Source organism: Medicago truncatula, chromosome 1 (genome assembly GCF_003473485.1).
Source record: "Medicago truncatula cultivar Jemalong A17 chromosome 1, MtrunA17r5.0-ANR, whole genome shotgun sequence".
Classification (NCBI taxonomy): Eukaryota; Viridiplantae; Streptophyta; class Magnoliopsida; order Fabales; family Fabaceae; genus Medicago; species Medicago truncatula.
In genome coordinates, this window is record NC_053042.1 from 41,049,654 (window position 1) to 41,076,813 (window position 27,160).

Sequence of the window (27,160 nt, forward strand, 5' to 3'; positions counted from 1 at the left end):
ACTACTTTACCTTTTTATGTTAACATAAAATAGTCTATTGTCTATGCAAGCAAAGCTCAATACAACTCGTAGGACCATTGCCATATGCAGGGCAACTGATAAAATATTCATTTTAGCAGGCAAAATTATGGTCATTAGGCAACTTAACAACAAAAAAATGTCATGCTAATTTATGCCCTTATGTCCCTAGTGCATATGTTAAACAATTTAAAAAGAGCAACTTTGCATTATATAGAAGAATTGAAATATAATATAATATATAGCTAAGTTTTCTCCCTAAAAAAAAAGTTTTCTAAAAATTAATGTTAAATATCAAAAGAAAGTTTTAATCCCATTGGCCTATTAGTCTTAAACTTAAATCACATTACTTATTTAAAGAAGGGTTAATAGGACTTTACACCCCCCCACCCCCCGGTAATATAGGGCACTTTTCGTTTTCCCCCTGTAATTTTTTATTTTTTTAGATTCCATCCTTGTAAAATAAAGATTCTTCAAGATTGCCCCCTATGCACTGTGACTGAGCAGAATCTTTGATGTGTCACTGACGTGACATTTTTTTTGGATGCCACGTGTAAAATACATTTTCCATGTCATTTATAATAAAAATTCAGGAAAAAAATTCAAATTTTTTTAAAAAATTAAGTTCCAGATTTTTTTTAAATCAGAAAAAAAATTCAGATTTTTTAAATTTAATTTTTGAAATAAAAAAAGATATATTTTATATTTCAAAATCTTTATTCCAGAATTTTTCTAAATTCTTTTTTGAAATTAAATAATTAGGAAAAAAATTCAAATATTTTTTACAAATTCAAAAAATTAGATAATATTTTTTTTTCGAATTTTATAATTTTAATTTAATTCGGGATTTTTTTGAAATTTTTGTATAATTTTTTTGGAAAATTTGGAAATATATTAAGTTCGAGAATGGAAATGGTATTACCATATGGGTTTTCCTGTCATTGATGGGAAATATATCATGTTAGAATTTAGAAAAGAATTCAAAAAATTTATTCCTGAATTTTTACGAATTCTTTTTTTATTTAAAAAAAAAAAAAAAAAACATTTTTTCTTTCTGAAATTAGGAAGTATTTTAAAAAAAATCTGGAACTTCATTTTAAAAATAAAAATTTCAATTTTTTTAATTTTTGAAAAAAGAATTTGATTTTTTTTCATTTTTTTAAATTTTTGAAAAAAAATTAGTATTTTTTTTCTGATTTTTAAAAAATATTTTTTTATTTTTTTAATTATAAATGACATTTAAATTCTTTTTTACATGTGGCATCCAAAAAAAATTAAAAAATAATAAAAAAATGCCACATCATAGATTCTGCTGAGTCACGGGGCTCAGGGGCAATCTTGAAGAATCTTTATTTTACAAGGACGGAATCTAAAAAAAAAAATTTAGAGGGGGAAAAACCAAAAATGTCCTATATTACAGGGAGTAAAGTTCTATTAACCCTTTAAAGAAATTCATATGAAATATGTTTTAAAACAGATTAACATACCATATCAGACTTTAAGAAGATCAATCCCACGTCTAAAAAGCAAATATATGACAAACCAAAGAGCAGGATTATACTCGTAAAATGTTGACGGACCCGACTTAACTTAAGTCTCGCAAAATCTATCTAAGTCGAAGATATTCTCACCTCTTTTTTTTGGGTCAAACAGCGTAGTTGCTAAAATTCAGGTGAATAAATAGGATATTCTGAGATCGAACCCCGACCCTGCCGATAAGAATGCATTATTCTAAATCAATGCATTGTCCTACCAACTATAAACAGATATACAGGAGACATGTTCTCTAAATCAACGCTCGATTACACTACCTAAAATAATTAAAATCGCGCCATTATTAGTTATCACTGCAAACATTAAAAAAAATCTACACCTTAAACTTTCCACTATGTCGATGTCCATGTCTATTATCCACAACCTTAAACCCACCACCACCACCACCTTACTCTCCCCCTCCATTTCTTCACCATTCCCATTACCATCATCATCATCATCATCATCTTTTAAACCACCCATCTTTTGCTCCAATCCTTCAAATCTCTCTCGAAGACTCTTCCTTCCTTCTGTTTCCGGTATCTGGGACGCCATCACCGGCGGCAGCGGCAATAACAACACCAATGAAGCCCTTCTCGCAATTCGACGCGGAATGTCTCTCTTCAGACAGGTACACAACGTTTCTTTTCAATATCTTTAATGGTGAGTTGTAACTAGTAACTAGTACTCATTGTTTAGGGTGAAGTTTTGGGGTCTGTTGTGGAGTTTGACAAAGCAATTCAATTGGATCCTCGTCAAAAGGCGTGTAGGTTTATTCGTTTTTCCGAACTTTCGTAAATATCAATTGAATTTGGAATTGGAATGTATTGATATTTTGAGTTCCAATACCAGATCTTTGGCAAAGAGGTCTCTCACTTTACTACTTGGATAGGTACTCACACCTCACCTCACCTACTTTTATTTTTCTGTGGTTGGTTATGTTGAAAAAAGAATATTACTCTCTATAGTCATTTTGAAGATTTTACCAGCAAATTGGTGTATGTTTGGTATCATGGTTAGTATGTCAGAATCACAATCACGGTGACCAACTATTAAAAAATCCGACGGGATTCTAACATACCTTCTGTGATACCAAATACAAGCTTAATCTAAATTAGGCTATGAAAGAGATGCTTCAATGGTGTAATAGTATTGGTTTACAACACGTATTTGATATCGATACATTTTTTATACTTCCCAATGTATACTCCGAAATTATCTAATTTTTTTAATTCATTTTAAAAATATCTCCATTCTTCTTAAAAATATAGACACAATTGTCATCTTTGTTATATCATACTAACTGAAGACACAAAATTGTACGGTTCATAGTAGAAAGAATATATTCTGATATTGGTGGCTGAAAGATATGTTACTATGAGTGTGTTTGGAATCACGGTCATTGCTAAACTATGACTAAAAGCTTCATGTTATTGATTATTGATATGTTAATATGTGGGGAAAAGATTGCAAACTTGAAAGAAACACAAATTATTTCTACTTGTTACGATCACAAGTATATTTTGCATTTTGAGGCAATCACAAGTACATTTTGGTCAATAAGAGTAATCATATATTGATTATTGATATGTTTATGTATGAAAAAAAATTAGCAACGTGAATGTCTCTTCACAAACTTGTTATGTACCTAGGCCGTATGGTATCTTATTTTTTTAAAATTTCTCGTATTCCTATATCCAAGTCATATTGTACTATGTATGCAGGCTTCTTAGAAGTTAGGTGTTTGCGAGCGTAAATTGCAATGTGCCACATCTGAATATATTATAACAAAAGGAGATTGAAATTAGAACCAAATTTCTCCAAATGAATGGTTTTTATTTTATAATAACACTTTTTTCTATAGATTTGAAGAAGGAGCTGAGCAGTTTCGGTTAGACGTTGCTCAAAATCCAAATGATACAGAAGAGTCCATATGGTGTTTTCTTTGTGAAGCTCAACTATATGGTGTGGATGAAGCAAGGAAGCGATATCTTGAGGCAAGTCATTGATTCTGATACTATGAAGTTATTCCCGTGAAAAAAGAACATGACAATATCAATTAATTGTTAACTTTCTTGATGAATTTAGGTTGGCAGAGATCCAAGGCCAGTCATGAGGGAAACATATAACATGTTTAAGGATGGCGGGGATCCTGAAAAGGTGTGCTCAATAATGCCTTTGTAAATTTCATAAAATAAAAAATCCCTTTCACAATTTAAATGCAGTTATTTATGTTAGATTTATTTCCTTACGGCTTTATGAAATGCAATCTGATACTAGCAATTGATTTACCCGTGCAGCTTGTAGGTGCATTCTCCAATAGCAGAGAAAGCGATTATTTTTATGCTTCACTGTATGCTGGGCTTTATTACGAATCTCAGGTATTCTAACTATACCAGTTACTCCAATCTTGAACGTCTTAAGAGATTATATATCGCATCATATTGGTTTGATATCATCATTGATAGCACAACTCTAGATACCTCTACCAATCAAATGTGTGTATACACAAATGGCGACACTCATGTATACAACAGTAGTTAATAATATATATACTTTATTGTTACTTTCTGGAATTAGTAAGCATAATTACAAAGTTGAATAAAGTGGACCAAACTGAAATATTGTGTATTATCTTCAATTTTTTACTATGTGAAAAAGCTTGTACTTTTTGTAGTTTTTATTTAGTTTGAAAATAGTATGTGAATTTGTTAATGCTTGTTAATGATTTTTTCCTGCATAGAATGAAAGCGATGCTGCAAAAGTTCATATAGTTGCTGCTTGCAAATCTCTTTATGGGCAAAGGTTTGATTTTGAATATTATGTACACATTTTCTTAGCTAGACAAAGAAATGCAACATTGAAACATGAAAGATGCACATGCATTCTTTAATGCAGGTCTGATGATTATATGGCTTCTCTTTCCAAGGTTCACTGTCTTTGCCGAAATTGGAACTTCAGCTGAAATCTTTTGTAGCAAGATGAAGATCATTCATAAGTTGTTCTGTACATTACAGGCTAAAGAGATGGTTAATAGAATTTATCATATTCCTTCATCATTCTACTTGATGTTGTGGTACTAAATGAATATTAGTTGACTGTGCTGGATATATTTCTTTTAGCATGTACTTCAATAGGATTATGAATAGTTGATTTTGCTTCAACTAGTCTTCCAGATAATGTTTATCAATTTACATCAATATTCAATTTTGACTCAATGTAGGAAATTTAGCCTTCCACATATCTACTCTACCTCAAATTAGGGATAACTTCAACCAACTTTAAAGATTTGAGGGGGTTTTTGAAGAGTTTATTTTGGCTTATCTTATGTTATAAGCACTAGAGTTGAGAAAAAAAATGTAGCTCGGGATGTATCCATAAGTTGTTTTGTCAGCTTATTTTTATAAATTTTCCAAGATAACTTATACGAAAACAATTTATAACGAGCTCATGTAAGTTTAACCTCATTCTTTCTTCAATTGTAGAGGTAACTTGTACATAAACTTTTATATGATTAGTGCTCATTGAGTGTTTAAATATATTATTTATCCAACCCTAAACCTATTAAATGATGTGAATTTAAAAAATTAATTTGATATAATTCATGTTAGAATTATTATGATGATTATATACTATTTACTATTTGGATTACAGAATGTTTACCTTTGACCTCTTGTGATGATATTTGAATGATTTCACTTTGACCTCTTGGTTTAAGTCAAATGTTTACCTGATCACTACTATTTTTGAAGAAGTAAAATTGATTTGCAGATAGATAGGTATTGATCATGTGAATAAGACAAACGTTAATATTTTAATTAATATTTATGTTAAGAAGCAAAGAAATTTAAAATAATTGATGGGTCTGCTACTATCACTATAATTTCTTAATCTGCCCTCTACATGCTCAAATTTATTAAAAATGAACTACTGAGAGCGTGCTTCCAGTAAACTAGGGGTTGATTGAGAAATTATCTGAAAAATTTCAATTCATGTCAATTAGAAAATTGTGAAGAAGATATTGCTTTACTTTGAAATGGAATATCACGGCCCTTAATAAATACACCCCAACTCTGCAACCCAAGAGGGTAGACAACGTTTTCAAGTTGGATCTGAATTGCATGTACCTCAGCGGTTAGAAAATTTGTGGTTGTTATTTAGATCAAACGATTCATATTTAATAAATATAATATAATCTCTTTGAAATCTATATATCATTCAATTTTAATCACATGGTTAAGGTCTTTCGACAACAACTACTGAGTGCTGATTATGTTGAAGAAATAAAAAAAAGGCTAAATTGTATTTTTGGTTTCTTAACTATTTAGGCAATATCGCTTTGGTCCCTTAATTAAAATTTGATTTATTTTGGTCCCTTAACTTCTATCTGTTACACATTTTGGTCTTTTCCGTTAGTTTTAATTCAAAAACGTTAGGTTTTCTTCATTTTATTCTGGGATTTTTGTTGTTGAAGGTTGATGGAGATGATATGAAGATGAAAAAGAGGAGAAGAAGATGAAGAAAACCTAACGTTTTTGAATTAAAACTAACGGAAATGACCAAAATGTGTAACGGAGAGAAGTTAAGGGACCAGAATAAATCGAATTTTAATTAAGGGACCAAAGTGATACTACCTAAATAGTTAAGGAACCAAAAATGCAATTTAACCTAAAAAAAAATAGATATTAAATTTGAATAAAATCCATAATGATAAGTAATGACAGTTGGATTTGTATTTCATGAAAAAGCCTATTTGCAAGTAGTTTGATGTGTACATGGTTGAAAAGTTCAAAGACACCAAAAGTGAGGTGATATAATCGGAACTTGGACATATATTTGAGTCCTCCATTTGATGAGACGGTCTAACATGAACTCGGTCTAAAATAAACTCGGTCTTATAGTTGATCCATATATTTTCAGTAAAGTTTAATAAAAAAATCATCTTTTATCCAAAAAAAATTTATATTTAATTATTATAAATTTCATTCTTTTTACGATGATAAAGGTCTGCCATTAAACCATTTTTGAGAGGTATGTATTAAGCATACCTCCATTTAATCATGTTTTCAAACACCTGCCCAAGCCTCGGTGTTGCTGGTTTTCTATTGTTTTGTCTGATTTGGTTTTAAAATGCTGTTGTTTATCTTCAACTTGAAGAGCGAATGGTGGAACATTTTTTTCTAATTTTTGCACACCATATGCGTACCGTAATTCCTAAAACAGGCGAAGTTGCCGTGCTAAACATGCATTTTTGTGGATTCCGCCTTTACAATTTTTACGAAAAGTATCAATTTTACGAAAAGTTTAATGATTATCTATTTTTACATTTTTGGATGGTAAAACCAATCTTTGTAAACTCTATGTAGAAGGTCAAGGAAGCCAAAAGTGTAAAAACAAATGGTATAAAAACATATTGATTGTTAGCACATGCTTTCTTATGTTTGACCACTTTACTTGACGTAACTTTTATGGCTGCATGTCCTATTGTAAAAGCTCCGGTCCTTAATCCCACGAGTGGTGAAACATCAGTCAAGTCACACATGCATGTTTTCCTCTTACCCATTGGTACCCCATAACATTTCAAACTTAAGTGTCAATCTTCTATCTAGTGGGTCAGACAGAAAGTTCATAGGCGTCTCCTTCGCTGATACTCCCGCCTGCCTGGATATATTAAAAAGGAAATCCCTAATAAAGTTATGTATGAAGGAGCCTGTTTCGTTTGTCAGTGGTTGTTTCGTGGAAGAGCTTGTTTTAGGTGGTGATGTTTATTTTAGTGGGTGTTGTCCTCATGAGTGTTGAATGTTGGGTTGAACTAGGTGTTTTTGTGTAGGGGTGTTTTGTTTGAAGTTTATTTTCGGATGTTCCGCCTATATACGATGTCTTTAGTTTGTATTCTCGGTATCACCGGTCTCTGTTCGTCTTGAGCAAAAATTTGATTTTAAATGAATTTGTTGTTAAAAAAAAAACCAAAGTCATGTATGAACTTAAAGGCAGAAAGCTCCTTACAATGAAATGAATGATCCCCAAAAGTATCCAAGCACGTCTTACAACAAGTAGGGCACACCTCATCAATAGGAAATAGTGGAATTATAAGGCGATATCTAAGGATAGTATGATACTCCACTAGTGACATATGCTGACCTAACCCATCCATATGGATAGTTAAAAGAAAATGATGAGCATGTGCTACTTGCAAACACCTTAAAATTGTCTTATGCGTAGTGGTCATGTCAAATTTAACTTCCATATCTTGAACACTTTTCCTAAAAAGGACACTCACCAAAACATTGCGCTTTAGGATGGACGACGTGCTTGCAAGTAAAACTACTAATGTCAAAATTTGGAATCGTGCCACGAAGATCATCCAAAGCATTATAAAAAATCGAGTCCATAACACTTATCCCACCATCTCTCAAAATATGATATTTTAGCACCTAAGACTGTGCCTTATAAGCCACAAAAGCGTTTGAGGAATCCTCTACTGCTGAGTACAAACCCAACTCCCCAAACCTAATAGGTAAAGAAGCCAACCTCCATTGAAGGTCCCTAAAGAAATGACATCCACCAACCACAATGTCCTCAACCGCTCCACGCAACTCTTTATCAAACATCATAGTCGCCTCTTTCATGTGAATCAATTGGCATGTCCTTAGGTCTAAGAAAAATTTGGTGATACCCATGTATGCTTGAAGTAAAATAAGTTCACTTTGAGGATCTTGTAAGTGTAGAAGAAGATACATTAACTCAGTAGTCCTGGAAGCTCTCTTCGTGGTTAACCCCTTGTTAAAACTTTTATTTCGGCACAACCCTTCCAAGTAATTTCACGCCAACATCGGCTTCCCAATATTCAAAGGGAACAAACTCCGACAATGCTTATTGCCATCACATGAAGGCCAGAAAGTCTCGATCTTATGAATATTCAATTCAAGGCCCAATTCTGGTTCTAAATCTCGAATGATGTCTAGAGTTTTAGCAACCTCCTATAAATTAAAATATTATCTTGTAGACTTTTGAAGTTTATTAAAAAATTATTTTATAAAAAATGTTATTCTATAAGAATTAGAGTAGAAATCATGTAACAACTTGGCACCTATATTTTTAACCATGTATTTACACATTTGTACAATCTTGCATTAGTATTTTTTTTTAATAATTTAAAAGAAAAGAGCAAACATACACCAACCAAAATAAGCACCTTAATTATGTTCAAATCATGTACATTTTTGGAGAAAAATTAATAATTTTGACTTGGGTGCTTATGATTGAAAATAGAATCAATAACACCCAATTGAGTTAAGATGCCGATTCCTATGTCTATTAAGTTGAATTTGTTAATACTACTAAGGAATATCAATCATATGAGAATTTGGCATATTCTGAGTGTGACAAGTATCAAAACTTGGATATTCTAGCATATGCCATGTGTATCTGCAGCAAGTGTGCTTCAATTTCGTCCTTCTCATCATTTTACCAACTTACCCTTCAACAACTGAAACACACCTGCATGCATCATTTGTTAAACTTCCTTTTCCTTCAAATCCACTTGGGATTACGTAATTTTTTGCCTTTATTATTACTAACTCATTAAACTTCACTTGCATTCACAGTACCTTTTACTACGCCAATTGTACCTAAAAGATTCTTATATTCCAACCAATCATAACATTTAATATATTTATTACTTTGTAACAAATGTTATGATGTAAGAAACTCTAAAAACTATAAAAACCAACACACTCCTTTCATGTCAATATTTTTCATTTTCATTTTCATTTTCTTTACAGTAACGTGTTGTGTACTTTGCGTTCAAGTAGAGAATTATCTGAAATTGATCGTTGATTCCGACCTATGTCGTCGGAGCCGTTGATTCAATCGTCTGATTCAGTATCAGCATCCCGGCAATGCGGAGAACCGGTGAGGATTTTCGAGGAATTGCCCAAAGCCAGTATTGTCTCCGTTTCGCGACCGGAGACGGGAGAAATAAGCCCGATTCTACTTTCCTATACAATTGAGTTGCAGTATAAACAGGCATGCAAATTTGTTTACATTTTTGTTTTTCTTTTCTTCTTGAAATTTAGCGGGAAAATTGAATCAATTGCTATGGTTTTCGTTTTTAGTTGTGTTGTTCAGAACGAGTTTCAAGGAATTCTTGTGCCTGGAAATGGAAAACTATATATATTATTAGCAAATTCAATTTTTTTTTTTTTTTGTTAGTAAGTAAATCTTGGTCAAGAGTTGTTCCATCAGAAATCAAGTTTTTGGTTGTAAATGAAGTTTTTTTTTTTTTTTTTTTCTTTTGACTTGAAGCAAATTATGAATATTAAATATTGGTTATTTTGCTTATAAAAATAGATATTAATTTAGTATAGTTAATTAGTTATTGTTGATTTCCATCTATGAATCGTTGAGAATTTTTTTATGATATTAATTAGAATTTAATACAGATATTAATCAATGTGTCTTTACAATTAAATTGTTTAATTATATGCTTTTGGTCCGTCTTTTGAAATATGTTCGGTTACATCAAGCTTTGCATGCAGTGTCCCCGTGGGCTTAGTTCAATTGATATGGACATAATATAATATAAGCAGGGTCCGGGGTTCGAACCCCGGACACCCTACTTATTCATATTGGAGAATTTCTAGCCACTAGGCTATTGACAAAAAAAAAAAGCTTTGCATGCAGTTCCTATCTGACTAATGTTAAGGTAATAGCTTTGATTTGTATTTCACAGTTCAAGTGGCGTCTAAGGAAGAAAGCATCACAAGTTCTCTATTTACAGTTTGCTTTGCGGAAACGTGCAATAATTGAAGAATTTCATGACAAGCAAGAACAGGTTTGCAGTTTGCATTTTGCAGCAATGCTTCTTTTAATTAATTGTGATTTCACCTATGAAGCAATGACAGAATTGTTTACACAAATAATAATTTGAAAAAGTAAAATAATTGAATGTAATCACATGTGTCGTGCTACATAATAAGATGCCACAATACACACATGTATATAGGTTCCACGACTATCTTCAGTTTCCTTCATTATGTTCTACATGTTTCCGTCTAATTTATTATTTATAACTTTCTCATGAAGGTAAAAGAGTGGCTTCATAGCTTAGGAATAGTAGATCAAATGGTAATGGTGCAGGATGATGAAGAACCTGATGATGGAGCTATACCTATACATCATGAAGACAGCGTTAAAAACAGGTACTAGGACAGGAACTTAATGACTTACATGAAAATAACTTCTTCTCAGTTGTTGGACCAAATCTTCCCTTAAAGAATTTTGGCAAAGCATGGGATGGTTGATTCTTAAAAAGGTGAAGCAGGCCAAAAGGGGTTGAATTCAGACCTGCATTGAACTAGCCTTTCCAGACATTATTTAGAGTATATAGTTTGTGTAATTTATTTTAATAAAAAAGTGCAGTCATTTATATTTCTAGCAGTAAGTTATGTAGAATAAAACCCTTAGTAGCTATAGCCTATATATAGTTTTTTGGGTCTTATTTCTCAAGACGGGCTTAAAGAAATGTACTTATAAATTTTTTTCTTTGTACAGATACGTCCCATCTGTTGCTGCTCTGTCAATAATTCGTCCATCATTAGGAGGTCAGCAGTCAGTTGCAGATAGAGCCAAAGTTGCAATGCAGAATTATTTGAATCTCTTTTTAGGAAACCTAGAGATTGTGAATTCTCGAGAGGTAACAAGTGAAGCTTTGCAGTTGATGATTGTATGATTTGTTTAGATACACAGATTTCTTATATGATTCTCCAGTACTGTGTATGTAAATGTGTCTTCTACGGAGCTAAAATAAGCCTTTGGATTATAGGTCTGCAAGTTTTTGGAGGTCTCCAAGCTATCATTTTTACAAGAGTATGGTCCAAAACTGAGAGAGGGATATGTTACAGTGAAGCATTTGTCAAATATTTCACAGGATTCTGATGTAACATGCTTTCCATTTCATTGGTTTCACTTTTGTGATAACAATTGGACGAAGGTTTGGTTCTGGTGTTTTTATTTCTTCTGCTTTTCTTTTTTTGGTGATAATCGATATCTTAGTTTGTTTGGCTGCATATTATTCCAAAGTTAAATGCAGGTGTAGCTCTGAACTGAGTTAATATAACCAGATAGGCCTTTGGATTCAGTGCTTAACTGCTTTCTTTCCTTTCTTTAACATTAGCTTCAAAATTTTAACATGCCCAATACTTCCTCAATGATCTTTGGATAAAAAGTTTTGCTGACTTTGTCTTTTAAGTACTCATTTAATTATCTTATGCTCACTTGTCTTAGTGGGATATAAATCAACATTTTTCTGTGACGTACAGTTGATTCATACCTTTATTATGAACATTTGCAGTCACATCTTCCATGTAACTAAGTTTCAAGGCTGAATACTTCAATACCAGGCATGCAATGGTAGATTGTATTTAGTTTAAAAAATATAATATAATTAGTTACATTTACATAATTTATCTCTAGGATTTTCTTCATAAAAACCTGACATTATCACATTGATATGCATCGCTCTGCGGCATAGGAAAAACACAGGAAAAAATGAACATATCATTTCCATACCAGAAACATAAGCTGTCCGTGTAACATGGAGAAAGCAAGGGTTGTGATCAACAGAAATATTGAATATTAATGTGATCATATTTACACATTTTATAGTAATCTGTTGGATTCCATTGGCTACAAATGTCAATTACCTGTTACCAATATTAGAATTACAATCGATATATACAAAATATTAGGTCTGTCCTATCAACTTTTTTTGTTTGTTTAGTAGATCATGATCTATCAATTTTGGTTAACATTAATTGATAGAACTTATAATCAACCAAAAATCCTCAAAGCTTAAGCTATTAGGTGAAGAGACATGATGACGTAAATGATTTGATATTAACAGCAACTTTTATAAGATTTGATATGATGATAAAAGTAGGAATAGGGAACAAATTTAAAGATAGAATATCTCTGGAAAAACTCCACTTAGTTTTTTTTATCTAGACTACATTTTCTACTCACAGGTATGGGCTGTTTTGAAACCTGGGTTTTTGGCCTTGCTGGATGATCCCTTCGACAACAAGCCACTGGATATAATCATGTTTGATGTCCTTCCATCCTCAACTGGCAAGGGAGAGACCAAAGTATATTTAGCTGAACCAACAAAGGAACGCAATCCTTTGCGTTTCACATTTAAGGTGATCAGATTTTGTCGCTTATGGAATTTTTTTAACTTGAAGATCAGAAATAGTTAAGTCTCTTGGACTGTGTCAATTCTTTGTTGCATCTGCCAGTCAACGCAACTAGATTGAACTGACATTTCAAAAACATGATTATATAACTCTTGTTTTCTGTTTAGAAATCCAAATTGAATATTTTAGGTTCAACATAACTTACACTTCAAAGTTCAGACAATAAAATGTATTTAGTTATGGCATGTTCTAGATGATGACCTCCAAGTTGATTAAAAAATTTCAGATATTGTTTTAATATAACTGATATGTGCTTAAAAAGTATTAAAGAATGTTCTTCTTGAGACATATAATGTTCCTAACTATCTTTTTCTCTTTCTCATTAACCAATAAAATCATGGTCATCAAAATTTAATATGGAACATTTTTTTTCCTAATTGTTTCAGAGAAGAGTTCAGTCTATATGTATTGGCGAAAACTAATGATACGGAAATATATTTTTGAAATTATTAATAGGTTACTAGTGGAAACAGGAGCATATGCTTGAGAACTATCAGCAGTGCTAAAGTTAAAACTTGGGTTACTGCAATTAATGAAGCTGGTCTAAGACCTTTGGAGGGTTGGTGTAGTCCTCACCGCTTTGGTTCATTTGCTCCAATAAGAGGTTTGACAGGAGATGGGAGCCAAGCCCAATGGTTTGTAGATGGACAAGCAGCATTTGAAGCAATTGCTTCTTCAATTCAAGATGCAAAATCAGAGGTACATGTTTACAATTGTTTAACAAGAGTATATTTAAGTTGTTTTGGTGTTCTCATTCAATTCTCAATGATAAGAAATATGGAAACTGGCTGCAGATCTTCATAACAGGTTGGTGGCTGTGTCCAGAGCTATACCTGAGGCGGCCTTTTGATAGTTTTCCTACCTTTAGGTTAGACTCATTATTGGAAGAAAAGGCTAAACAAGGGGTTCAGGTACACATTATTCTCATTGATAGAGTCAGTTCTGTTTGTTATTTTTCTATTCAGCTGCTTATATGCTTTATAAGAATGAAGTGCATAAAAGAGAATCTTACTTATCAGCATATGCCATTAAATGATTATACAGATCTATGTGCTTATCTACAAGGAGGTTTCTATAGCTTTGAAAATCAACAGCTTGTATAGTATGAGAAGACTGCTCAAAATTCATGAAAATGTGAGGGTATTACGCTCTCCCGACCATTTTACTTCTGGTGTGTATTTATGGTATGTACCATTTATTGATAAATAAATGAAGTATGAAAATTAACTTGGTATAAATTCAGGTCGATCTTATGCATGAGTGTATGATCAATGCTGGCTTGATTTCTTACAGGTCGCACCATGAAAAACTTGTAATTATTGATTATAAGATTTGCTTTCTTGGAGGATTAGATTTATGCTTTGGACGATATGACACACCTGAGCATAAAGTGGGTGATAGTCCCTCTGTAATATGGCCCGGAAAGGACTATTACAACCCAAGGTAATTCTTTTTTCTTATCTTTATCATTAAAAATATTAATAATTTTGCAATACAATCCAGTGCCTACAAGTATGTATTCCAAAAGTAAAGATTCAGACTCCTTAACAGTCAATGCTCTGTGGTCCCTTGTAAGGATTTACCCTGTGTGTTATATGTATTACATCCATAAAAATGAGAAGTAGAATTTAAATCCTAGATTTGTTGATGAGTGAATGAAATCCATAGGAATAGGAATGAAAAGTCATCATCGTTGCTTATGAGTGAATGAAATCCATAGGAATAGGAATGAAATCCATAGGATGGTGGCTTGGTGCACCTTTTTTCCTTCATGTTTTTGGAGACTTGATTTGTGGAATTTTTATTCGTGTATAGAGAGTCTGAACCAAACTCATGGGAAGACACCATGAGAGATGAATTTGATCGCCAAAAATATCCACGTATGCCATGGCATGATGTCCATTGTGCTCTCTGGGGACCTCCCTGCCGTGACATTGCTCGGCACTTTGTTCAACGTTGGAATCATGCTAAGGTATATACTAAATTATGTGTACTTAATCTTAAATGCTTCTTTTTATTGTCATCCTTTCTTACTTGGCGAAACATATCATAGAGAACTAAAGCTCCAAATGAACATGAAATTCCTCTGCTTATGCCTCACCATCACATGGTCATCCCACATTACATGGGAAGAAGTAAAGAGATTGACATTGATGATGAGAAAGATGAAGACAACAAGAAAGAAATTGACAAACAAGATTCATTCTCCTCACAATCCCCACCGCAAGATATACCGCTACTTTTACCTCAAGAAGCTGATGGAGCAGTCACTTCAAATGGAGATGATAGAAATTCCAGTGAATGTTCTCCATTATTGTCCCAAAATCTGGAAGGTGAAACTTTAGTTTCAGATAACCAGAATAAAGGGTTTCAAGACGAGTCTGTTCCTTTTAACTTGGAGGCTCAATGCATTGTTGATTCCATAGATGATTGGTGGGAAACACCAGAAGGTACCAATGATGCCACTACTTTGGAATATGGACAAGTTGGCCCACGCACTACTTGTCACTGTCAGGTTAGTTATGCCTTCCGGGTCTTGTATACCTGGTGTGAAATTTTTCAATTTGCATCAGTTCTTGAATGAATTTGTTTATCACTCTTAACACATTCTACTGCAACTGATAAAATATGACTATTGTCATTGGTAAAAAGTATTAAGGATATCAAGATTACATGTTCATACTAAGTTTACATTTTATTCTGTAACCCATCTTAGTAAGATTACCAGCTATATTAATTTTTATCAGAAACAGATGCTTTAAAGAGTCAGGGTTTGTAAAAAGAAATTTGTAAAATTATGTTTCTAGAACAATTTCTGAAAGAACCATTAACTGATTCTATTTTGGTTGGAAGTATTGTTATCTTCACTTGTAAAATATATTATTATATTTACAGATACAACATCCTCAATAACCCTGACAAAGGACCTAAAGCTGTTAACCGTGTTTATGTAATGAGTCGAGCATAAAATATTTCTTAGTTTCTGACTTTCCTAATTTTTATCAGTGTAACTTTACGTGACTATTTATCCGGTGCCATGCATCTTGGATGGATGTGAAATCTACAGGTAATCAGAAGTGTAAGCCAGTGGTCTGTTGGAACTAGTCAACCTGAAGAAAGCATTCACACTGCATATTGTTCTCTTATTGAAAAGGCAAAGCATTTTATCTACATTGAGGTAAATCAATTATGTGAAAGTTGACTTCCCTTGATCTTGCCTCAATATGGATAATAGTCTCCTGCTTAGTGTTGTAACCACATGAAACATATATTTCCATATGATCTCAACTTGATTTCTGATTTTGCATAATCTGATACTTTATAAAGCATTGGAGGGATCATTTTTATTTTATTGTGCTTAAAATACTTAAATGACATATACGATTGAATGACATTGCTATTTTGAAAACAAGTTTCATGCGAGTATCGTACAATAATATATGGCATCCAGGGTTGTTGAGTGGCATAATGTAAATGCTAGTCAGTCAGGTATTAATGTCCCAATCTCTACATTGGGTTGGTTGACAGTTGACAGACATCAAGATTCAATGTCATGATGTAAAATCATCATCTTCAAGTATTGAATTTGGGGGTCATTTTAATAATGATTGTTTGGGGAGGACGAGGAGGAAAAAAAATATAAAACTTTGCAAGAATTAAAAGAAAGCTTGAAACATTTTAACTTTAATACCGGTTACATGTGGCACCTTAAGGTTAGAACAGCGTTAATAACCATCTGGTCAAAATATGGATTTTCATAAAATACAATAACTTCATAAAAAACTATGGTTTTGTTAGATCTTATAACTGAATCTCTTCCACTATTTTTCATGGGTTATTACCACTTACACTATACCCTCTAATGTTCACGTTGCACTGAGGCCATAATACAAGGGAAATGCTATCTTGTGCCCTAAGGGCACAGGTTAAGAAACCAAATGTAGAAGTTTTTTCTTGGAAATTGTGCATTTAATATCTTAAAAGTTTCAAAAGTTATCTTTTCAATATTAAGTTTGTCTTTTAATTCCATTTTTAGCTTCTTAACTTGTTCCCTCAAGGCACAAGTCAGCATGACCCTTAATATAAAGATATGTATGTTATTACAATATGGTTGTGTGCAAGTATTGAATTAAGTTTTGAATGACCTATAGTATCAGTGACCGGATACCGTTTTAAAAAAAAAGTATAGGATCAGTGAATTTCATACTTCGACTAATAATAAACTCATATCTCACTTCTTTTCCCTCTGTTTTCCATTCAGAACCAATTTTTCATATCAGGTCTAGCAATGGATGATACAATACAGAACCGTATTTTGGAAGCAATATACAGGCGCATTTTGAAAGCCCACAAAGAACAGGAAGATTTTAGAGTTATAGTTGTGCTTCCCCTCTTGCCTGGCTTCCAAGTAAATGTTACTCGCTTTTCGTTTATAATGTCTGTCCTCTTTTCTTCAGGCCTTAAATTTTTTACGGTTTTGAACTATCATTCCCTAACAGGGTGGTCTGGATGATGGTGGTGCTGCAACTGTGAGAGCCTTAACACATTGGCAGTATAGAACCATTTCTAGAGAAAGGCACTCCATATTACACAACCTTGACGCTATAATTGGTCGTAAGACACATGATTATATTTCCTTTTATGGTCTAAGATCTCATGGTAGACTTCATCCAGATGGTCCTATGGCCACGAGCCAGGTGATTATATTACCATCCAATTGAAACATATTTTGATTTTGTTTTTAAAACATCTAATCAAATCAGGTTTTACTTTAATCAAGTATTTCCACTCGGGACTATCAACTAATCTTGCAATGATTATAGAAAGTGTAGTTTCAATTTCCCTTACCAAATACACATTGTTTAGCTCTTTCAAAGATTTTAAAAGATCAAATGTTTTCCTTTGTTTGGTCTATACTACCATATTTATACAGGTATATGTGCACAGTAAGTTGATGATAATTGATGACCGTGTAGCTTTGATAGGATCATCTAATATAAATGACCGGAGTTTGCTTGGGTCAAGAGACTCTGAGGTACACTTGATATCAGCTTCTTACACTAAGTCTATAACCTGCTACTTCTAGAGCTTATGTAATTATGTTAAAATGTTCATACTATTGTTGGAGTGTAGCTAATTTCTCCTTTTGAGATTACCATTGTTCAATAAATTGATAGCATTCTTTTTAATTCACATTATCTCTAGTATATTATGCTATATAAATTTATCTACTCCGATTGTTCAGTTTACATGTCCCCCCAAGTTTAAGTGATAATAGCAGCTTTCTTATACAAGTGTATTGCAGCTAAATTGAATTTCAGTTTTGGTCGGCGATAGAATAACCTCATAATTTATGTTTTCCCTAGCATTTTCATCTATTTTCTGCATTTTGAGGACATACATTTTTTCCCAACTGATTCGAATAGAGATTAAGTTGATAGCAATAAATATGTGCTATGTTACTATTATTGCTAGCGCATAATTCAATGACTTCCCCTTTTTAATATGGAACGCCTATGTTCAATTGCATATCTGGTAGAGTTCAAGCAATTGATTTTGATGCTGTCAATCATTTGGAAGAAATGGTTTGACACATCTTAAGCACAAAACACTACCTAACAATGGTTTCTAGTTTTTTTTATTTTGTATTAAGAATTATCTCTATATTTCTGGATTTAAAAAAACTGACTTTAATTCTTCCTTTCGGTGTACTAGATCGGAGTAGTTATAGAAGACAAAGAGTATGTTGAATCATTGATGAATGGAAAGCCGTGGAAAGCTGGGAAATTTTCCCATAGCCTCCGCTGTTCCCTATGGTCCGAGCATCTTGGTCTTCTTACTGGCGAGGTTAGTCAAAATAATCAGATTTAGGTTTTCATATGCATATGCCACATTGGAGGAAACAAAGGCAATGCCCTAATGTTCGTCAATGAATTGGCTACACACTTGTAGCTGATCCCATTACAACTAAGAAATGGAAAATCGCTCGCCCTTGTTTATTTTTGCTAAGCCTTTGTTTCTCTATCTGTTTTTCTAGTTAGCTCAACCATAACTCCATGAGCGTGCTGACAATATTAGTAATATTTTCCTGTTTGTCCTTTATAAAATGATTTCCTGACAATAGTATTGTTCTCATAACAGATCAGTAAAATCATGGATCCAGTGGCTGATTCAACCTACAAGGAACTGTGGGCAGCAACTGCAAAGGTTAGACTTTGCTAAATCTAGTATATCATATCCTACTGCTTTGCGTATTTTCTCTTATATTGAGTGATTTATGAAACCTGTAGAACGTTTCCTTTTAGCTGATCACGATGTTAAGAAGTCATATCATCCCTTAAGCCCTTATATTTTTATAATTAAGTGTAACATTTTTCCTGACAGCACATTGTCTGATAAGATATTTTGCAATATAGTGGGATGAAGAGCAAAAGCTCATTTTCTTAATTGAACAAAAACTTTATTATACTCTAGTATAATGAACTGCTGTATGTGTTACAGGAAAATACAAGAATCTACCATGAAGTCTTTGCTTGCGTTCCCAATGATCAAATACACTCAAGGTATGGATTTATCCCAGCTTTCTTCTGTGTTATTTCGTCTCTTTTTGTTTCTAGTCAATAATTCTTATAATGCACTGTTATTATACTTCAATATATGCAGAGCTGCACTTCGGCAAAGCATGGTCCAGTGGAGGGAAAAACTTGGCCAGACCACCATAGATTTGGGAATAGCCCCTGATAAGTTAATATATCAGGAGAATGGAGAAACAAAAGTAACAGACCCAATAGATAGATTGAAGTCTATAAAGGGACTTCTTGTTTCCTTTCCTTTGGATTTCATGCGTGAGGAAGATTTAAGACCAGCTGTTATTGAAAGTGAGTTTTATGTAGCTCCTCAAGTATATCATTAACTATGGTATAGTTTGGAGGCTCTTATATTGTAAAGGAGATGGGGATACTAAACTGGGAGTGAGAGAACTTGTCAAGATATAAAACTGAAAGAGAAATGATAAAGTATATAGATATGAATTGGTTATCATGACTGTTAACAACAGTTTTAGTAATGGAAATGATAGTGCAGAATCCATTGTACGCTGTAAATAATGGCAGTTCAAAGCTAGGTAGCATTACTTTAGTATATAATTCATGGTATGCCCGGCAAACTTTCACTTTGTATAGTAATAATTCTTTATTTGTGAAGGAAATTGTAAATATATATTCTTCTTTGGTGAGTTTGACTTCTTCAAAAAAAAATATTCTTCTTTGGTTGACTTGAGAATTATTCATGTACTATTGTAAGAACGAGTTTCATGTAGCCTGTAGGAGGCGAAAATTTTCTTTTGAAATTATTTAAATTTGATTAGAAATGTTAATATGTGAAAATATTGTGATGGAGTAGCTTTAAAAAAGAAACATATCGAAGAGATTATTATTTTATTTTTGACAGAAGATAAATTTTGTTGTTGTTGCATTTATTATAAAAAGTAATAAGAGATTAATTTATATGCACTGACGGCGTAAAAGTAATAAGGTATTTTTTTTTTACAAGAGATAAAGAGGTATACGTAGAGATATTTTAAGAATCAACTTAAAAAAGTGACAACATTGACTGATTTGATTTGGTGCATGTATTAAAAAGTTTTACACTATTGTGTATAAATTCAATCCAAATTATAATGCACAACTGATTCGTGTGAGGAGTTATGGTAATAAATTTAGCAGAAAATAAAATAATAAAATTAGTTATTTTCTTTTGTGCAAAAAATGATGCATAACACTATAGAATAGATGATGATTTTACTCGAAAAAAATATGATGATATTTCAAACAAAAAGATATATAACACACATACGGCCTTTTGTAAATTTTATTTGTAAAACTAGTAGATTTCAAGAAAAAAAATCTATCAAATAAGCTATTACGGTGTGTTGTTTCATATTTGTTTTGTCTTAGAGGATGTTGGCGTTCAATTTAAATTCGCCTGTCAAAGTTGTTTCTGTGTGTTCCCTTCTCATGCATGGGGTATACGTTTTCTTTCTTCCGGGTAATCCAAGCTTGGAAAATACTTACTTGGACTCGAGTATTTGGGCACTAAATTTAGACACACATACATAATTGAGAAAAGGTAGAAAGAGAAAATAATTAAATAATGTTTAATTTTTAAATAATGAAATAAAATATATTTTTATGTGTGTGCGTCTAAATGGTGTGTCCAAAAGCTAGTGACCAGATGAAAGTCTTTTTCTCCAAGCCTATTTCTAATGAAATCTGCTCTAGCTTGATCGTGAACCACATCCATACAGACCTATGAGCACAACAGTTACCTTCTTTAAAAACATGCGGAACTATGAAATTCATTTGTCTTGTTATAGCTACATAGTTATCCCATCGATTCCTTACACTCCAAGGCACCATAGAAACAGACTTGAAAGCTAGCAGAACTAACATGTAATCTGTTTCTAGCCACAGATTGTTCCAACCTTTTTCTCTAGCTATTTCAATGTTAGCATAGCTCAGTAAATAAAAGAAGATCCTTCACCCAAATTTTGAGCAAAGCAACCTAAACAGTGAGATTCCTTACTCCTAAAGATTCCACCACAAGTAGCTTTAGTTGGGGTTTCAAATGTCGCACCATATGTATTACACTTATCTAATTCAACAGAGGGGGTTACCAGATTACTTCTTTTATAACATGGGCCTTTGAATTTTTTGAATTCAGAAATAGAACTTCATGCATTCTTCTTTGTCTTGTTAACAGAAACTGAAACATTTGAGATTATCAAGTTGAGAGCTCACTTCCAATGGGTTTGTTGTCATTGATTTTTTATTTAGACAAAAAAAAAACTAACAAATTAAATCAAATCAATTGAGAAACAAAATTGTACATTGCAAACACTAAAAGAAAATTTGTCAAACAATCACTTCAGTGATATCACCTCAAAGGTTTTGAGGTAATGTAATGTTTTGAGAGAATTCAATTATTTTGAGGTGGATTCAAACAATAGAATTCACCTCAAGTAGTTGAATTCCCTCAAAACATTCTCCCATCCAAACACACTCTAAGGCAAACCTTGGAAGTCTTTTTCACACACGAGTATCTTTTATATCACATGGAATCTTGTCATTGCTATATATCATCAAACCAACCTAAGCCAAACATCGCATCTGATATTGCATGTGAACACCAAATGATATTGAATCTACACTTACATGTTAATTAATGATGTGGTAGTATGATTGCTCGTAGAAGTGCTGACCATATTATTGTATACTCCCTTTATCTTTAAATATAAGCAAAATTGACTTTTTAGATTCATTCATTTAATGATGTATGTGGTTCATAATATGGATCACATACATCATTAAATAAATGAACCTAAAAAGTCAATTTTGCTTGTATTAAAAAACGGAGGGAGTAGCATATTTGAAAGCAACTTTGGAGATTCAGAAGATTGAAAACCTAAGTATTTTGGTTTTGGAGGCAGATTTGATTCCATGGCCTCAGTCTTCCATCCCTGAAATTTGTAAGTGCAACTCATGTAAATATACGTAATTAAAATTGCATACTTTTTTTTTTTTTTTTGCATGTGAGAACCAAATGATATTGAATCTACTTACATGTTAATTAATGTTGAGGAAGTATTATTGCTTATGGAAGTACTGGCCATATTATTGCATAGCATATTTGACACATTTGAAGGTTGCATAGTTGAGATATGCACTGGGTTTGCAAGCATTTGAAATTTGTTTCCATTTATCCCTTGCAAAATTGTTGGCTATTTTCTGCTGAAAAAGTCCTTTTGGAACTTCACTCTATGCAGGTCTGATTTGTGTACTTGTGAGACATCAACTTGTTCTAGCTGGTTGCTCATTTTAATTTCATGTTAATTTTTTATTTTTTTTTGTAAAAATAAATCATGACTTTTGTAAATTATAAGGACTTGCATGTTAATTTAACCATAAATTCAACCGCATAATCGTAGATTAATATTATACAAATATATTAACCAAATAAAAATGCAAGAATATACAAACCTCTTGAGCAGTTTTAGACCATTTGGAGTTCCACATCTGAAACCAAGGCAGATCTGATTTCATGGTTGCAGTCATAGTAGGAGTTTCACCCCTGAAATCGATAAATGCAACTCATGTAAATATAACATAATTAAAATTGTTTTTTTGTGTGCATATAATCCCCTATGGTATTGAATCTATTTACCTGTTGATTAATGAAGAGGAAGCATTAGGGCTCATAGAAGTGCTAGCCACATTATTTGAAACATATTTAGAGGCTGCATAATTGAGACATTGTAAGAGTTTGAAAGTTTCTCAAAGTTGTTTCCATTTAGCTCATTCGAAATTGATGGATGCTTTCTACTGAAAATATATTGGTTGCTCAAACCACTCATACTGCTTTCTCCGTTGTGGCAAACCAAGTTTTTCACATTTCACTTGTTTGAAACCATTCAAAAACCAAAATTTCTTGAAAAAAAATTCTGAAAATGGCCTATTAGGAGTGTTTTCCGGAAAATAAAATTTTTACGAGGGTGCAAATCAAACCGAAAATTTTATAGGGACGAAAACCGAAAATAACATATATTACAGGGGTGAAAAACACTATTAACCCTTAATTTTTTGACTAAATTAATTAGCTATCGTTGGTTTCCACTTTCCATCTATAAATCGGTGGGGATTTTTTAAGATATTTTTATATATTTATTTTTTGAAACAGATATTAATTAATTATTATTATATTAATAAATATATATTAATATTAATCAGTACTATATTTTCGTTTAAGTTTCCTTAAAAAATGGTCAAATGCATCTAAAGTTCCTTTAAGTTTTTCGTTTTTCTCAAAGTCGTCCTTTAAGTTTCAAAAGTCCCAAACAAGTTCTTTAAGTTTCAAAAGTCTCAAACAAGTCATTTTAGTTTTTGAATTGTTTCAAACAAGTGCTTTTAAAGGATGATGGTGATGATTTAGATGATACCAACAAAGAACATTATCCACCATTTGCCATGTCTAAAAAGATGACTAATTTTAAGTGGGTGTTATGAGCTAGAGTTGGTACCAAAGATGAGTTCAAGGAAACAATTACCAACTATGCTATCTACAATAGGACTTGTTTGAAACGATTCAAAAACTAAAATGACTTGTTTGGGACTTTTGAAACTTAAAGGACGACCTAGGAAAAAATGAAAAACTTAAAGGACCTTTAGATGCATTTGACCTAAAAAAATTCTTTAACTTTGGTCCACCAAAAGTTTTACATCGCCACTTTTGGTGGGTCTGGGTCTAAAAGTCAAAGGACATTTTAAGGAGTTTAAAATTAAAAGTTGAAATATTTATAGAGATAAAAAAAAACATATTTAACCTTTAATTACATAACACTTTATAATTTGTTTAATTATATCCTTTGTTTTGGCTGGCTGGAGAATAATCTTTTGATGTTTAAATCATGCGACATTAAGCTTGCATCACAAGGAAGAAAGAATCATAAGATCTCTATTTCAGTTTGTTTTGAGGAAACGTTCAATAATTGAAGAATATAATGATTAGTAAGGACAAGTTTGCAATTTACATTTTGCTGCAATGTTTCTTGTAATTCACTAGGATCCCGCCTATGAAGCACTCACACAGTAAAACAAGCAGTAAAAGATGATGAAGAACTTAATGATGACTTATATGAAAATAACTTTTCAGTAGTTTAGGCAAAGCATGGGATAGTTTTTTCCTTAAAAATGTGAAGCAGAAGCAAAAGGTGTTGAATTCAGATTGCATTGAATATTACTAGCCTTTTCAAACAATTTTTTAGAGTACGTAGTTTATGTAGTTTGTTTTGATAAAAAAGTGGAGTCATATATTTCTAACAGTAAGTTATTCAAAATAAATACCTTTAAAATTTAGTAGGTCTTATTTCTCAAAATGGACTCAAGCAAATAAATGTACTTATAAATTTGGTTTTTTGGACTAGAGTCAAAGTTCCTATATATGCAGAATTATTTGGACCTTTTTCTTATGAATTCTTGTCTTGAAGGTAACAAGTGAAGCTTTTCTTAAACAATCACGACTCTTCATATATAATTGCTCAATGAAACTATCTTTTTTACAAGAGTATGGTCCAAACCTGAGAGAGGGATATCACTAGGGACCAATTTGGAAGTCTTTTCCATACACAACTACAAATAAAATATCCTTCATCAAAAAATAAAACCAAACCAACCTAAGTTAAACACCAAATCTATTAAGTCTTCTTGGTTTAATTTATCTTTCTCCAAAGAAATTGGTTTCTTTCCATTTTCATCAACCAGTCTTTTAGTCTTGTCTCAGAGGAATGCATTTGATTAGCATTTGAGTGTTCCAAAATCATTGGATGTGGAATCTCCGATCGAAGTGGAAGTAGAGGATACTTGTGAATTAATGAATATGAATGAAGTTGAGATTCATCAGAAGATTGAAAATCTAAACATTCTGGGAATGGAGACAAATCTGATTCCATGGCACCCCTGAAATTGATAAATGTGATCATGTAAATATAACATAATTAATTAAAATGATAATTTGTTTTGGTTATAAACACTAATAATGGCATTAAAACTGTTACCTGCTACTTAATGTTGGGGAAGTATTACTATTACTTATAGAAGCACATGAGTTTGAAAGTTGTTCAAAGTTGCTTCCATGTGTGTCGGATTTGTGTACTTGTTGTGAGACATGAGCTTGATGTTGGTTGCTCAAACCATCCAGACAAGTTTCTCCATTAATGTCATTCAATTCGAAATCACATAGATTTATTATTTGATCATAGAGTGGCAAACTAGCTCTTGCACGTTTCTTTGTTCTTATATTATGGTAGTTATCTATCTCATTTCCTCTTCTTCCAGGCAACTAACACAAATCAAACAAATACAAAATAAGTATACATGTGATGTGATGAAACAGTTAACATACAAAAACAAGTAAAAAACTTTGTGACAGAAGTGGTATAAAACTTTGATATCTTAAGCACAATATAATATGTGACTTTTAATGCATGGATGTCTGCGATTCCAAATCAACGACAGACAAATATTTTAAGTAAAAGTTTTTGCAAGAATATACAAACCTCTTCAACAATTTTATAGCACTTGGAGTTGCACCCTTGAAATTGTGGCTGATATGATTCTGTGGCATTGGTCATAAAAGGAGTTTCATCCCTGAAATTTGACAGATGAAACTCAAGTCATAAATTTGACATAATTAAATTTTAATTTCTTTTGACAAATGGTATTGAATCTACTTACGTGTTTGTTAATGTTGGAGAAGTATTGGCCACATTGTTGCATAGCATATTTGAAAAATGAGGCTGTGTAATTGAGGCATGGAATGGTTCAAACCCATTTGAAACTAAAATACATTTTCTGCTGAAAATATCATTTTTGAATTTCACTTCATGTGAGACATCATCAGCTTGCTCCTTGTTGCTCAAAGTACATTCTCTATTGACATTCAATTCATGATCGTGTGGTTTTATGATTTGATCATAGAGTGGCAAACCAAGTTTTGTGCGTTTCCTTGTTCTTATATTCCAGAAGTTCTTTATCTCATTATCAGTTCTTCCAGGCAACTAACACAAATATGAAACAAATACAAAATAAGTATATGAGACAATATATATATATATATATATATATATATATATATATATATATATATATATATATATACAAACACATGCATGTAAACTATATTGGAATAATTGATGTCATGCTTTTTAAAAGCTCTCGTTCACTTTAAATGAGGATTGTTGACTATAGAAAATATAATCCAAAATAATAGTATATTTGTACTTTGATATCTTAAGCACGCATCAACACACCCATATGAAATCCATTAAAAATATGTACATGATTTTGAGCATATATCTACCTTAAAAGTCATGTAAATGATAGTTTATGATTAGTTGATGGTGTAAAAATATTTACAAAGTGCCCCAGTTAAAGATAGAAATAGATATTAGGATTCAAAGAGCACTTGCAAAAGATTCTAATTTACTTCTTCTTCCAAAATAATTAACATACTCGAACCCATAATGTCTACATAAAAGACATATTTTTATCACTAGTCTACTAGACCACCTTTCTTGATACAAATCCTTAAAACTCCAATATTCTTTTTCTAATTCAATCAATCAATCCCTATATATACTAGCACTTTAAAAAGCACGAAGCCCTAAATAAAAATTTGATAGCTAGTTTCACCAAAAACAAATAAATATATGATAGCTAAGGACGTACGGTATATTATAACCATAATAGTACAATGCATAAACCGCATAACATGTGATAGGCAATTTATACATATAAATGCGC

At 32.2% G+C, this 27,160-nt stretch overlaps 2 protein-coding genes across 2 annotated transcripts; both read left to right on the forward strand.

Moving 5' to 3' along the window:
* The first annotated feature begins 1,815 nt into the window (after positions 1–1,815).
* LOC11426423 (uncharacterized) lies at positions 1,816–4,778 on the forward strand. The gene is made up of 8 exons (XM_003591128.3): positions 1,816–2,182; positions 2,251–2,317; positions 2,404–2,443; positions 3,416–3,548; positions 3,640–3,711; positions 3,852–3,932; positions 4,295–4,356; positions 4,450–4,778. Exons 1-8 carry the CDS (start codon positions 1,907–1,909, stop codon positions 4,514–4,516), a joined length of 798 nt encoding a protein of 265 aa, XP_003591176.1. The 5' UTR covers positions 1,816–1,906; the 3' UTR covers positions 4,517–4,778.
* Positions 4,779–9,399: 4,621 nt separating this feature from the next.
* LOC11416664 (phospholipase D zeta 1) lies at positions 9,400–19,758 on the forward strand. The gene is made up of 20 exons (XM_024782792.2): positions 9,400–9,579; positions 10,286–10,387; positions 10,639–10,754; positions 11,107–11,248; positions 11,378–11,545; positions 12,579–12,752; positions 13,263–13,505; positions 13,601–13,717; positions 13,851–13,990; positions 14,100–14,249; positions 14,622–14,778; positions 14,860–15,321; positions 15,874–15,984; positions 17,068–17,214; positions 17,306–17,503; positions 17,740–17,841; positions 18,522–18,653; positions 18,948–19,013; positions 19,308–19,369; positions 19,470–19,758. Exons 1-20 carry the CDS (start codon positions 9,400–9,402, stop codon positions 19,717–19,719), a joined length of 3,219 nt encoding a protein of 1,072 aa, XP_024638560.2. The 3' UTR covers positions 19,720–19,758.
* The last annotated feature ends 7,402 nt before the right edge of the window (positions 19,759–27,160 follow it).